General features: G+C 36.9%; 1 protein-coding gene across 3 annotated transcripts in view; it reads right to left on the bottom strand.

Annotated features, from left to right (window-relative positions):
• PDE4D (phosphodiesterase 4D) overlaps positions 1-15,878 on the bottom strand; it is an 801,730-nt gene that overhangs the window by 279,489 nt on the left and 506,363 nt on the right. Inside the window, exon 1 of one of the 3 annotated variants that reach the window (XM_061129752.1) lies at positions 13,707-14,463. The exons of the other annotated variants lie outside the window; for them this stretch is intronic. Coding sequence (XP_060985735.1) covers positions 13,707-13,771 — 65 coding nt within the window. The 5' untranslated portion in view covers positions 13,772-14,463. Of the gene's footprint in view, positions 1-13,706; positions 14,464-15,878 lie in introns of those variants that run through there. 3 annotated transcript variants of the gene reach the window in all.

Here is a 15,878-nt window from a genome sequence, read left to right as displayed (position 1 = left end):
GTGGTAAGCAGGCTTTCCATTGTGTGGTTCCCTTGTATGGCAATTATAATCCTTAAGGGCAAATGCTTTATACCAAACTACAATGGGACATGAGTGCCATTTTCATCTGATTTCTACATGGAATCTGGTCTCCGATCGTTCTTTCCAAAGCTCTTATTAGATCCCTATTTGATGAAATGACCTTATTTAGATTAATGCAGTTAAAGCCATGGATTACGTAAGATGTTTAAAGGAATATAACTGCACTCAACCATGGTAATAGTAAAATTAGTTTATTTTACTCAGTGCTGGCAAGCAAACTAGTAGCTGCCATTAAGCTTATTTTCCTTCATTTTCACTAATGTGAAACAGAGTCCTCAAACATTTAAAAAAAATTAGCTAGGTACTATAAAAACGAAATCTCCTGCAGATCACCTGTGAAGACAGATATTTTGGTAATAAGATAAATTATGTCAAATGTCAATATGAGTTATTTTTGTTTAAACTTCATTTTTTTCTATTTATCTGATTTCCCTTCTCATGTTCTCTTCCTCCACATACATTAAAATTTCCTAGTTTATATGCTTTCTGTTTGAAAAATTAAACGCTAAATTCATCTAAATCAGAGAGAAATCTGCTGGTTCTAAAGCTTATTTAAATAAAATGAACTTAAACATTTAATTTGGCTGACACAGCCTTGTTAGGTGGTGATTAAATAAGCAATTTGCCTAGAATAAAAATATCCCTCTAATCTCAGGGAAAATATTTTGGTTTTAAAAAATCAAATATCCCATATTTATTTCATATTACCACACCCTAAATTCAAGTAGTCAGGTTTTTAAATTATTCTGTTCACTGCCTGATTTTTGAGAGCAACTGAGCCACTCACTTTTAAACTACAAATGTATTTTTATCATGAAAGCAAAAAAATCCTAGGGATATAGAAGACTGTAAGAGTAAGAATCTTCTGCCCCACAGGAATACTTTAGAAAGTCACTGGATTGGAAATTTTATGAAGGTGAGGGCTAATATTTCATCAATGTCTCTCTAAGACCCATCAGGGTGCCGAACTGAGTTAAACATTGTTAAGTGAAGCAATGAAAAATATACTTTTACTTTTGCAACTAGTAAAAGAGCTACAGAAATAAAACGCTCCTTTAAGAACAGTACATTTTAAGCTATAGAATCAGATTTCATGGTCAAGTGGCTAGAAAATGATTTTGTACCACACTAAAAACAAATCCTCAATTATTAAGGATTAAGACTTAATTTCTTAGCATTCCGAAAAATTTAAGTCTAGAAATGTGGTAAAGCTAAAAGCAACTTAATAGTGGGAAAAGTGCACAATCCAGGAAGGAATGCTCACCCAGACTCTGGAGGCCAGAGGTTAGGGCTCTAGGCCACACTTGGCCCCTGATTTAACATCCCAGCCACGGAGTCTGTCTGATGAGGTGGCTATGTTTGGCTTCAAAAGGCTGACAATGAAGCTGAAGTGAGCCTGAAGCAGTGGTTGTGGTCCTTGCCCCAAGCAGGTCTCTCAGATGAAGAGAGCAGGGAATTGATAAAGAGTTAGAGAAAGTCAACTATGTGTCAACTGGGTGATGAACCTGCACAGCACACATTAGCATCTACACACGCCATTCATGGTTAGTTGATGGTCCGGAGATGGGTCACTCAGGCAAAGAGAGATGTTGAGGAAAACTGGGAAGGTAGATTCTATTAATAGACAGGAGACTCCTGAGGGAACAAGGAGAAGTGTTGAGACTTCTCCTTGGTAACATAGTTACCAATGAAGTTGGGAAACTAAGGGTAAAACCCACAGGAAAACAGGCAAACAACCTCTCTGATCTGATACTTTACAATTCTTTGTCACAGGGAGTACTTCTGCCTTCACAAGTCAGTACAATTCTTAGCAGAGTGCCATCTATTAAAATAAGATTAAACATAAATACAGATTGGGACATTTTCCTGGTGATGTAACACACTCCTTGTTCTCTCCACATGCAACAGACAGATGCGCAATCCTGCTGATGGGATAGGCACTGTGCTGGGTACCCAGGTACAAAGATGAAAAAACCCAGTCTACCCTACAACCCATTCACAGTCCCTGAGGACAGGCAGGCAAGACAGCAGTCAGTTGTTGCCATGCTTCAAGTGCTTTGCTAGAGAAATGGACCAGGTCTCCTATGAACACAGAGAACATCTTAATACTGAATGGGAAGGCCAGGAAGGCTTCTCAGAAGAAACGCCCACTGAGGGTGAAGCTAAGCAACAGCTTGCACGTGAAATTGTATTCAAATGATTACTATAAATTAACAACAGTTTTGAATTGAACTGATGGTCCTATACACCAAACTGTGACCTAAACAATTAGCATATTTTTTACCCTGAATTTATATTACAAACAAAAATGTGCCTAACTGTATATTAGTGAGAAATGAATGGACTACATACAACTACATCAACATGGGATAAACTTTCAAATATCAATTGGCAGGGAAAATAAAACCCACCAGCCACAAAACCGTACAAACTGTATTCATTCATTTTATATAAAACTCAGAAGTAGAAAATTGTATTCTGTGATTTTTTTGAAATCAGGATAGTTGTTACACTTCGTGCTGGTGGGCAGTAGTTAAAAGGGGCACAAAGGTAGCTTTAGAATTGCTGGTAGAATTATTTTTAATCAAGGTGGTGATTATAAGGGTGGCCACTGATAATAGGAATTATTAATTTTTCTTTTTTTTCTGGTTTGCAACATCCAAAAAGAGTAGCTATGGTTTAGGACATGTACACATGTTCTTCACAGGTGACAAACGACAAAAACATATCAAAGTTTCTAAAAAATACACACACACATTTGTATGGATATATAAATACTGCTTTTGCTACAACTTAATTTTTGTGCAAATTTAATGGCAGAGTCAAAATGTAAAGAATTATTTTGAGACCATCAGGGCCACCTAAAGTGGCACGCAGCCCCATGACATCCCTCTTCTCTTTGGTGGCATCACCAAAAAGTTGGCAGCACTTTTTCTGAATCTCAGTGCAGCTCCCAGTACTATTCCACGTGGCTACTACTAATGGGCCACAGATGAATATGATTAGCCATCTTGGTTTTAAACAAAGAGGATTGTCTAGTTCCTTTGTTATTTACATGTGAAAGACATTAACAATTAAAGACACAGTTCATGTGTATTTCTAAGTCAGGGTATAATTTCACAGCTACGTATGTAAAATGATTTTCCCAATTATAAAAACACTCACAAAGGGATGTTTGCTAACAGTAAGTCTGCTGATATTTTTGTGTTTTACATTACCATGGAAACACTTTCTGATTCATATACAATTAGACGCAATTTTAACAACAGGACTCAGATAAACAATCGGGACTATTTTTCTCAAGCAGAGATTCAGGGAATCTTTAGTGACCCAATTTTTTCCCTCAAGGTGGTGAGCCCCACCCTCAATCACACCTTTTAGCCCAAGGAACAGTTGTTAATTATAACAAAGTAAAGCTTTTACACTTTTTTTTTATCGGTAACTACTCATATTAAAATAAGTAGATAGCAGAGACAGTGGAATACTAATTGGTTGCTCTCACTAAACCACTGCATTTTCTACATTTCCAGCCCCTGTGCTCTTCAGCTCATCCTGAAACTATACTCTGGGCCACAGGAACTAATCTAACCAAATTCCCTTTTTTGCATGCTGTCTTTCTAGATGGAGAAAGAGGCTCGTGCTATGCTAGACTGGCAGAGTAAAAATAAACAGGAGTCCTCCCAGTCTGGGACCTGCTAAGGATGAGGAGACTCAGGCCATGGAGATAACAATCTGTATATTACACAACCCAGAAGGCATGTCAGGACTAGAGGAGCAGGGGATCTGGAAAGACAGGCAAGGCCTGGCAGTGAGGTACAGTAAGACTGAACCACCAGGTGGCAGAAAGTGAAGATGAACTAAAGAGCCACTGAAGAGTGAAAAAGCCAGCTTGAAATTCAGCATTAAAGAAAAATAATAAAACAAGATCATGGCATCCTGTCCCATCACTTCATGGCAAATAGATGCGGAAAAAGTGGAAAGAGTGATAGATTTTATTTTCTTGGTCTCCAAAATCACTGCAGATGGTGACTGCAGCCGTCAAATTTAAAAGATGCTTGCTCCTTAGAAGGTAAGCTATGACAAACCTAGACAGTATATTAAAAAAAGCAGAGATATCACTTTGCCAACAAAGGTCTGCATAGTCAAAGCTATGGTTTTTCCAGTAATCATGTATGGATGTGAGAGTTGGACCATAAAGAAGGTTGAGCACTGAAGAATTAATGCTTCTGAACTGTGGTGCTGGAGAACTCTTGAGAGTCCATTGGACTTCAAGGAAATCAAACCAGTCAATCTTAAAGGAAATCAACCCTGAATATTCATTAGAAGGACTGAGACTGAAGCTGAAGCTCCTGATACTTTGGCCACCTGATGTGAAGAGCCAACGCACTGGAAAAAACCCTGATGCTGGGAAAGACTGAAGGCAAAAGGACAAGTGGGCAGCATAGGATGAGATGGTTACAAAGCATTGCTGACTCAATGGACATGAGTTTGAGCAAACTCCAGGAGTTAGCAGAGGACAGAGGAGCCTGGCATGTTGCAGCCCATGGGGTCACAAAGAGTCAGACTTACTGACCAAACAACAACAATCTAAAGTTAAGGTCTGGGCTTCCAGCCCTTCTTGTGAGATTAACCCACTGCCTGGGACTGCTGTCCTATAGGATTCTGACCTATTTTTAAACTAAATCAGAAGCATTTTAGCTTCCAACTGATCACTTCTTGCTCTGCTACCTTCTCTATAGCATTTATTCTTTGACCCACCTGAACAGAAGTAGATCTTTGGAGCACAGTGTGATTTATCCAGAACACCTAACTTTGTATAAAGTCTCAGTTTGAGGGGTCCCAAGAAGACTGTCTCACAGAAAATAAGCTCTTATAGACTGAATCAGTTTCACCCTATAGTTCTTGATTATTTAAAAAGCCCCAATAATATACAAACTTGAAAAATGCATAATACAAGCTAACATTTCCTGATACAAGGAATCAGCTACTGTGCTAAGGACTTTAATTAATTTTAATTAAGTTAATTAACTTATCTGACATATTTACATATGTATCACTACTAAAGGTAACATGGGAATTCCCTGGCACTTCCGAGGCAGGGGATACAGGTTCGATCACTGGTCAGGGGACTAAGATCCCACATGCTACACAGCGTGGCCAAAAAAAAGAAAAATTTAATAATTTTTAAAAGTATGTGAATCCATGAAATTCTCTTATTTACCATGCAATCTTAGGTAAGTTTGCCTCACTAGTCTAGAAAATGAGGAATAATAATAATGTGTGCCTCACAGGATTTATGATGAGACTTGATAGGATACTTCTTTTCAAACGCACAGCCTGATATCTGTCACAGAAGCACTCAGTAAATAGCAATTACCATGATTTTTATTTCAGTGAGACTATGTTTTGGAGAAGAGAGAAGAGTAAAGCTACAATTTCAACACACGAATTTTAGCAATTTAATAAGCTATGTGACTTCCAAAAAATGTTACTGATCAGAGTTTAGTTACCTGCGGAGGTCTCTGGACAAAGCACTATCTTGAATTTTCTTCCAGAGATCATGGAGACCTCAACCTCCATACCTCTGCATACATATTCCTTCAATCCAACTTTGAAGTTGTGACAGAATTATCATGATATTAGCTAACTTCACAGACATAAATTTAAGAATTACATTAAAGTACCATACAAATTATAAATGGAAATACTTGCACGAATTTGCCTGACAAAGTTTTAGCTCTCTATTTTACTTCAAACTTTGAGTTTTAAGAAAAATATTTCTCCAACAAAATCTGTTGCCACAAAAACACTGACATTGTTTCTAACCGTTTTCTTGACCTTACTTGACTGGAAATGTTAAAGACCAGCAAAACTTTTCCACTTCCAAAAATGGGGTCAGGGTGGGGAGAATCAGATTATAGGTTATTTTCTGTGGTCCTATTCATTTCCAAGAGTTTATGGTTCTACTTGCTGGTCAAATGCCAGAGAGGAAGAAAACAGTGCAATTTATAGTCAGATTGGGGGAGAGGGTCAATAAACTGAATGTATCAAGAACTAGCTAGATTTCTAGAGAAAGAAGTTGGGCCAAAGTCCATTTTCCACGTCCCCATCCATCTCTATGGTCCACGGTAGAACACTTGTTGCACACCTTGAGAAAGAAGGCAGACAAATACAAAAGGTATTTGTTCTTGAGCTGTACATGATTAAAAAGAGAACCTTGTAACAATCTAGGATAGAAAGGAAAGGCATAGAGCATCAGCCTACTGACCACTTTTGCAATACTAGGAGGCAGAATCATGGGTGACCAAAGCAGTGGAGATAGTGAAGAAAAGTGAATAAAACAAGAACAAGAACAATACCACCACCACAAAAAACATGGGGTTTAGAATTAGACCATATTTTCTGTGATTTACAAGTTTTATCTCCTGTAATTATGAAGATAAAATGAACTAAATCATGTACAGCACCAAGTCCAGTGTCTGACAACTAGTAGGTGCTCAACATTGTATATCTTTTATGTGGGTTCAATCCCGGGGTTGGGAAGATCCTCTGGAGGAGGAAATGGCAACCCACTCCAGCATTCTTACAAGGTGAATACCATCAACAAAGGAGCCCGGTGGGCTACAGTCCATGGGGTCACGAAGAATCAGACATGACTGAGCATGAACACACACATACATATCATTACAATGGTCACCACTTTGGTTACCACTGGAGACTTAGGGGCTACTGGCCCAGCTAGCTGGTAATCCAGCTGCCAATCAGAGTTACCTGCTGTTCCAGAGGATATGTTATAGCAGTGGTTGCCTGCCTGCCAGAATGCCATTAGTTAAAAGCTGACACATTTTGCAGGAATTTATCCTAACTAGAATAGTTTCAGTCATATAAAGCCCTTGACACAAAGAAGAAATTCTGTACCACATTGCAATGAAGTGAAATCACAGATGTCAGGAATTGTTATTTTCTGTATTCCATATATACAAGAACATTTCATACATATTCATTTTAGAAAGTTGAATTTCTCATCTTGAATGTATTTTAAACAGGACAGAGAATCAGGCACAATGGGAACACTCTTTTGCATGAAGCTTGAAAACAATTACACATTGAAACTATGTTTTATAGAACATTTCTTTTAACAAGTCACACTGGGACCATCCCCTTTACAATTCAAAATGAGTATTTTGCACTATGAAATGAAATGGAGAAGGAAATGGTAACCCACTCCAGTATTCTTGCCTGGGGAATCCCATGGACAGAAGAACTTGGCAGGCTACCGTCCGTGAGGTCACAAAGAGTTGGACGCCAATTGAGCACATAAGATGAAAAAAGACCACAAAGTCACTTACTAGTCACTTCACTCCATAAAGGAGAATCTTCTTATCTACTGATTCACTACCCTGATAACTAGGAAGAAACAGGTTAAAATTTAAGCAAGGAAGATTAGTATTAGCTATAAACAAAACGTCTGAACTGTGCGGGCTGTAAAATATCAAAACTTCTCCAGTAAGGAAGTTTCGGAAATTGTCATCTCAGTGTGCATATATTCTACACCTGGTTTCCAATTTTCTAATTTCTTGTTCTCCCTCACATAACAGAGAAATGGGAAGACTTCAAGTCGACTTTCCTTATCCTCTGGCAGAAGTTTTTAGTCCTGAGATGAAGGGGAGAAACGAACAAATAAAAAACACGCAAGTTCATTACTAGAGCTGCTGCCAGAAGGTGGCAATGTGATTAAACAGGGCAGGGCGCCAGATGGTGAGTGTCTGGTTCAAAATGGGCTGAGGTCCTTCCAGCCTCCCCTCTGACCTTCCCTCTTATTTCTCTAGCCACTTCTTCAGATCTTTCCCATAATCTTCCCCTTATTGTTTCTCACTGTTATTCTGAAGAGCACCTTAGCTTAGTTTCCCCAATTCACATCCTCACCCATCACCCAGGATGCTCCTAAGAGAGCCAACTGCCTAGGAAGGCTGAAGGTAGATAATAAAGGCATAACATTCATATTTCCTCTGTTATGCTAAGAACTGTATCTACAGGTTCTGGAATTCTCTGTATTCTACATTCTTCTAAAAGACGTCCTAGTTTAGTCCAAACTTGACTGCAGAGCAAGGCATTTAGAGAGCTGAGAATTAGAATTTCATAATTTATGACTTTAAAGAGTATCTGTGATCCATTCTGTGCTTCCCTGGCATTAATATAATGTTTTAAATAATAGTCAAGCTATTTTAACCACTTTTCCTAAAAGCTGCTTATCTCTAGATCTGGGATTATCTCTAGGTCTATATCACCAGATTTGATACAAACTTAGAAAATGGGATCAAAAAGGTTTATTGCATCAAAGCTCTGAACCAATCTTGAAAATAGTCACTTCCCTAAGTCCAGTCACATTGTATAACTGGACAGGCAGAAATTATGCAAGTTCCATTTGTTTTCCCATTTGCAAAACCTTGTAAGATAAAAGATACAGGAAGGAAGATTTTGTACCTTTTTTAAAGCTGAGTTAAAACATTATGAAACTTCATACAAAGTCTGGGAACTTGTTTCTTACCCGAAGCCTTACAGATCTTACAGAGAACAAAGTAAGACTTTCTAACAAAATTGGAAAGATGATCTATTAGAACTGAGAAGCACTGACTTTTGCTCTTTACTTTCCTACAATAGGGAATAGATAACTTTATTTGCTACTAGTAGAGAATAATCACAAAACCCTTTCAAATAGTTATTTTTCAGTGCCCAACATCAGTATTAAACTTTGAAAGTGAAAGTCGCTCAGTAGTGTCCGACCCTTTGTGACCCCATAGACCATACAGTCCATGGAATTCCCCAGGCCAGAATACTGGAGAGGGTAGTCTTTCCCTTCTCCAGGGGATCTTCCCAACCCAGGGATCGAAACCAGATCTCCTGCATTGCAGGTGGATTCTTTACAGGCTGAGCCACAAGGGAAGCCCAAGAATACTGGAATGGGTAGACTTTCCCTTCTCTAGCGGATCTTCCCCACCCAGGAATTGAACCGGGGTCTCCTGCATTGCAGGCGGGTTCTCTACCAACTGAGCTATTAGGGAACTTTATAGGCTATCATACCCCAGAAGGTCAACTTCCAATATATCTTTTCAGTCACCCAATAGCTAACCAAATATTTTAGTGCATTTGCTATATTCACAAGATAGATAATGTGACAGTCATCAAGTGATACTTATATAAATAGTGGTGGGAGTGATCTAATCGCTCAGTCACCTCCGACACTTTGCAACCCCGTAGACTGTAGCCCGCCAGACTCATCCATCCGTGGGATTTCCCAGGCAAGAATCCTGGACTTCTCCAGGGAATCTCAGGTCTCCTGCACTGCAGGCGATTCTTTACTTACTGAGCTACCAGGGAAGCCCAAAGAAACAGATCACTGCCTCTGAAGCAGACAGGCATGGGATTGAACCTCAGCACTCCCTAGCAATTAAAGTGCCTTGTTCAAGTTATTTTATCTCTTAGGTTCATTTCTTCATCTGTAAAATATGGATTCACAACTCCTTCCTTTCAACATTATTACAAGAACTAAACAAGATACTATATGTAAAATTTTCCACAGAGTTATCATTCATAAGAGACACTCGATAAAATGAAAACTAGAAATATTATTATTAGAAAAATACATGATACAGTGGAGCACAGAACTAATATTTACAATAGTTCAAGATAAGTAAGTTACGTAATAAAAAAAAAAAAAGAGAGAGAATAGTTGAGGCTAGGATAGCAGGTGTTAAAAGTGATTTTCCCTCCAAAATATTACTATCATTACATCTTTTTATTTTCAGTTAGAAAAGTAGTAGTTTTACTATGATCATGAAGCCAAAATAAGAATTCTCAGTCAGCCTGAACTTTTATAAACTTAGGAGAATAGAGTTAATAGAAAAGAACAATAATTTATTGATCTGAGAAGGAATGTTTTTTAGAAAGTTACATCTGCTCACTACTGAAATGCTTATTTGCCATATTTTGGACACTGAGAAAATTATTGTTTACCAGATATACAGATGGCTACACATATAAAGATGAGTTTGCTAATGCACATGGTAGTTATATTTTTAATATATTTAAACTTTCATATATCATAATTCCTTGATGAAAAAGTTCATATAATATAGTAAAAGACTATATATTCAGAAGAGTGAAAATCACCCTGCCTCCATTCTGGCCATTTTTACCCTAGAAGGTAACCACTACTAAAGGCTTAGAAAACAGCCTTCCAGGCTTATTTTCTATGTCTATAAACCTAAGTAAAATTTTTACATATTTAATAATCTGCTTCAAAACTTACTTTATAAAAAGACTCACAGTCATATCTTAGACAATAGCATCTTCCCACCATCAGATTACACAATGAACAATCTTAAATATCACAAGTATATATGCCAAATAATGAACAGCAGGAAAGAACAAAGTCCAGTTTTATTGATCAAAGTTTTCTATATTTATATTTGTAAGGATAATTATTTTTCACTTAAATTCAATTACATAAGTCTTGGTTAGATTAAGGAGAACTATCTCTGGGATACATTTGTAAGTGGTAAAATGCTATAGAATCACAATTTTATTATAATATATAGCTGCTGACTATATCTAAATTGAAGACATGTGAAATTAAAATATTTATGGATCTGTAACTGTCTCTTTGTTTTCTCATAGAGAATGTAAAGGTGCACTATTACTACCAAAATGACTGAAACGGAAAGGCAAAATCAATGATGCTGCTAGTTTTATTAACTGTATGAGCAGAAGAAAACATAATAGATCATGTTTTTTATCAATTTCTAGCAGATATTTAAAAGACTGCAAAAGGATTAATACCACAATTAAATTCTTTTAGAACCTGGCACAGAGTAGGTAGTCAATAAATATACCTATTGAAAAAATAAAAGCAACCTAATATAGAACCTTATTATATAATACTTTATATATATTTAAAATATAATAAGGAAACAGATCAACCTCAAGATTATTTTTATCTTAGTTTTAGAAATTAATAGAATTTTAACTATAAGTAAGGCTTGTTTTTTAAGCAGATGAACCAGAAGGAAGGGTATATAATATCATTAGGAGTTTGTCATGAAATTCTCTTTTAAAATGTGAGTATCTCAAAGGGATTCAGTCAGGGCTGTAAATAACAAGTTTGTGTAGATTGTTTTTTTATGGTAGTAGTTGGAAAGAAACAGGAAAAAAGCAAAGGAAAATTAATCTGAAGCACTGGGTTCTTGCAAAAGGCAACTAGCAAACTGTCCGGAAGCATCCAAAGAGAAAATAGACAGCCTTAGTAAAAAGGGGGCAATGGAACAGACAAGATTTATATAAGTAGCATTAAGATAGTTGAGGCAAAAGATGATTCTCCCAAAAGAAAGTATTCTCAAGCACAGAATGAAATAAAATCATCTGAAAAGGGAATATTTACTTGGTCTCTCTAGCGGGAAGTCAGTTGTTAAGAGGATGAGGTAGGTTTTGGTTTCTGAAAAGGAAAGAGGGTACGGGTGGGGGTTGAGAGGACACCATCCTACTGAATTCTCGGGGGCACGTATGTACAGAGGGACAGGGAGAGGAAGGGCTGCTTTTTTTGTTAATCAAGTAAACATCTCTCTCTATGTGTCTGTATGTACACATATACACACATGTGTTTCCTCTCTACACCTAGTCTATAATCTATGTTGATTTTCTTCTATTTAAAAATATAAATATATGTGTTATATAGAAATTGAAGGATAAAGGATAATAAAACAGTTAAACTATAACTATAGTGATTACAACCTCAGATCAATGATTCAGAGACAGCAGTGATATACCCAAACAGTTACATTATTAATAAGACAGAGGTAAGAGGGAGGTTTCCACAGAGTGCCATCAGGGATCATTAGCACAAACAGAGACATTTACTTCTTACATAAACACTATCTAAACCAAACACTACTCAAACTATTTAAAATTAAATGGAACAATATACACATTCATAAATCAATATTTTAAAACATATACTTTGAACTGTGGCCCTATTTATTTATGACCTTAGGTAACACAGAACAATAAAATAGAATAGTTGCGGATAAAAATAGACTATGATAACCTCAGAGGAGTAAAGGATGTCGATGTTACTGACACTGAAATGCACTGTGTTGCTGATTGATTGGATCCTAAATTTAGAACTAAGTCTCCTGGCGTTTTAGACAAAAACAGCAAATAGGTTGGTTAAATACTATTTATTCACGCGTAAGAGCCTGTTTTCACACAGGCAGGACAGAAATCACAAGTGAATAAAATTCACTTATAAATTCTGATTACCCATTTATATTGGAGATTTACATTAGTTATGGCAACTAATAAAAGGATTCTAAGTATTTCCCAATATTTATTATTTGGCATAAAAGAGCCATACAAATTTAGTTGCAGATGCAATCTTTTCTTTAAATAAACTCAAGGAGGAATTTATTACATGTATTCATTTATTTAAAAAAAAAATCAAAATTGATATGAGATCAGATTGCATCTATAGTTTATTAAAACTCACAGAAATACCACTGCAGGACAATTCTTGATTCTAGTCTCCTACAAAACAGCAGTACAATAACAGCAAATGATAACCCAATCTCATAAATGTGGGCTGAATTCCCTATACAAATAATCTAAGTATTTATTTGTGTGTCTGCCTGCTCAAATAATTATATGTAGTGCATCTTACCTGCCTGCTTTCGGCCTTTCCTCAACACCTGCCTTCACTCATTGCTTTTAATTCTCCTGTCTGAAGGATTTTTTCCGTTTCAAAAAGATGAGCTTATTTATATATTTACAATCAATCACTAAGATAAACAAAATAAAATTAACCTCTGAAACAGCCATAAAAATAATTTTTGTAAATAGCTGTATTAGACACAAAAGTTACTTATTGAGAAACTATTCCTTAAGGACCACGTGCATATGGCCATATCAAATACTGAAGAAATAGTAGAACTAAATATTAGAATAAATTGAAGTTAATATACTTTTTATTAAGATGAAAACACTAAAGTTACCCCAAAACCCCCACATAATTATCAGGGAACATTATATTGACAAAATAAAATAGGAGATTCCTGAATGATAAGCAACTTGAATACATTTAGTCATATAATTGAATTCAAGTTGGTTATATGATTAAAATGTAAAGCATTGTTAACTATTTTAATACTCGTGTGCTGAAAGTAAAGTACTACTTCTAAAGACTGCAGCAAAGATCATTAACTACTAGCCTGCTTGTCTATCAGGCAAGAGAGATAAGAAAACATGCAGGCAGATCAGACAGTGAAAAATGATAAGTTTTCATTTTCTAAACTTCCAATGTTTTTGCAAGTTTCCTTCCTCTTCTAAAACTTGTCACCAGATGAACTGCTATGGTCCATGAGGAGTTTAAAAGAAAGTGTGAGCACCCTTGTGTTTAGAGCAAACAAAATCGAGCAACAAAATAAAGTGAAAGTGTCACCAACACTGTGCTCTTTCTTACAAAGCCCTAACATCATACCTAACTCTTGAGCCTCGTCAGCAATTACTAAATACTCCACTATTACGTCAATCTTTAAATGAAAGAAGGGGAGAAGCAGGAGAGAAAAGCACGTTACCACACTCCCTCTGAAGTCCTCAGGGAACTTGTAGACCGGGATCTTGGCTTCATGATAATACTCATTTTGGAGGAAAAAGAAAAAAAAAAAAAACCTCTTCAAGAATTCTGATTAATACATTTCAGCTGTGTTTCTACAAAGATGGCTTTAAATATATTCCATTTCCAAAGGAGGTTGTTTGAAGAAATTTCCCGGAATCCAATTTCTGCCCCCAGTCCGGAACAGAGAGAGGTTTCTAAGACACAGAAGCTTTTTCCTCTCTCATACTGAATTTACTCCATCACCAGGCTGTTCGGAAGTGACAGTTTGTTTTCTGTTTTGCACTGCCAAGGGAGGAACTGGATTTTCAATCTATTCTTCATCTGGTCACAAGGGTAACCAACAGAGTGAAAGAGCCACTTGATCACATCTTTTTTGCATTTCCACAATACCAGGATTAAAGGTTTCCGACCGTCTCAAAGTGCTCAGGTTAGAGAGAAAGGAAACAAAATTGACCGCGAGGTACGGTAACGACACCAGAGAGCTGTCAGGGAAGTTCCATTTCAGTGCGACCACAGAAAAACACTCCTCTTGGGGGAGCCAAGAAGTCAGAGAGGGAACAAAGCTCTCCACACTTGAGTTGGGCTCACTGTTGTACCTGCGAACGTAATTTCCGCTGTGTCCCCTGCTTAGAATCTGACTCCATGCCTTTGTGAATGAGAACTATCATTCAATCTCACCAGGCAGAAACTATTCCTCAAGGGCTGTATGACGTCTGTAGGAAGGCAGTTCAAAACATCGCAGGGAAGTGAGAGAGAGGAAAAAAAAAAAAAAAACGACCCGGCGCCCAGCGGGTCTAGTCAATTGCTGAAATTTACAAAACTTCTTTGCAGATCAGCGCCAGAGAGAAGTGTAAACCAGCCAAACAGACAGAAGACATCTCGAAACTTATTTCCTCCTCTGGGAAATGAGGTGTCTCTTGTTATTCAAGGTAAGATTCCCTGAGCACCTTTATAAGGAACACACCCCTTCACTATAGACTTGTTTATCCACTCTCAAAAAAAAAAAAAAAAAATCATTTTCTCAAATTCTGGCACAGAAAACTAAAATTTCTAGTCAACAGTAAAGTTGAGAGGACTTGGGAGGCTTAGCAGCTGTTCGTTTTGGGCACATTTAATGAAATTTCATGCTTTGGGGTTGGTTGTAGAAACACAATTGTCTCTTAAAAATTAAACAGAATGTAGCAGGCATCGTTTCATCAGGTTGCAATGTTTAAATTGAAAAATCTAATGTCATGTTGCTGGACAAGTGGCTTCATGTACTGAGGCTGTTTCCTTGAAGGATGTTTTGTAAACCTTTTTTTTAAAAAAATCATATGCAAATTTCATTGATTTATATGTATATACCAAGATTCTGGGTTTGCAAATTCCTAACAGCTCTCCAGTAAGGAATGAAGCTTATATCTCAACATCTCTTATTATGAAAACTAACCCCTGCCCCAGTTCCTATATCTGAAATAAAATATTTTTTGTTATAGTAGACATAATCTAAACTGATCCATTTTGAAAACAAACATATGGTTACCAAAGGGGAAATGTAGGGGAGAGGGATAAATTAAGAGTTTGGGATTAACATAAACACACTGGGCTTCCCTGGTGGCTCAGATGGTGAAGAATCTGCCTGCAGTGCAGGAGACCTGGGTTCGATCCCTGGGTTGGGAAGATCCCTGGAGAAAGGAAAGGCTACCCACTCCAATATTCTGGCCTAGAGAGTTCCATGGACAGAGGAGCCTGGCAGGCTACAGTCCATGAGGTCTGAGTCAGACACGACTGAGCAACTTTCACTGAACACACTACTGTGTATAAAATGGATAACCAATGGATTATATATATATACATATATATATGTGTATATATATAACTAGTATAAAACACAGGGAACTTTACTCAGTATTTTGTAATAATTTATATGGGAAAAGAATCTGTAAAAGAATGAATGTGTGTGTAAATGAACTACTTTGTTGTACATATAAAACTAACACAACATTGTAAATCAACTATACCCCAATAAAATTTTTTAACAACCACAAAAAACAAACAAAACAATTCAAATTGCTCCTAAGAGAAGAGGATTGGACTTCCCTCCCCAATCCCTCTAAACATTTCCACTAGGATATATATTAACATTTGTCCG

Source organism: Dama dama, chromosome 25 (genome assembly GCF_033118175.1).
Source record: "Dama dama isolate Ldn47 chromosome 25, ASM3311817v1, whole genome shotgun sequence".
Lineage (NCBI taxonomy): Eukaryota > Metazoa > Chordata > Mammalia > Artiodactyla > Cervidae > Dama > Dama dama.
This window is presented reverse-complemented; position numbering and strand designations above follow the sequence as displayed.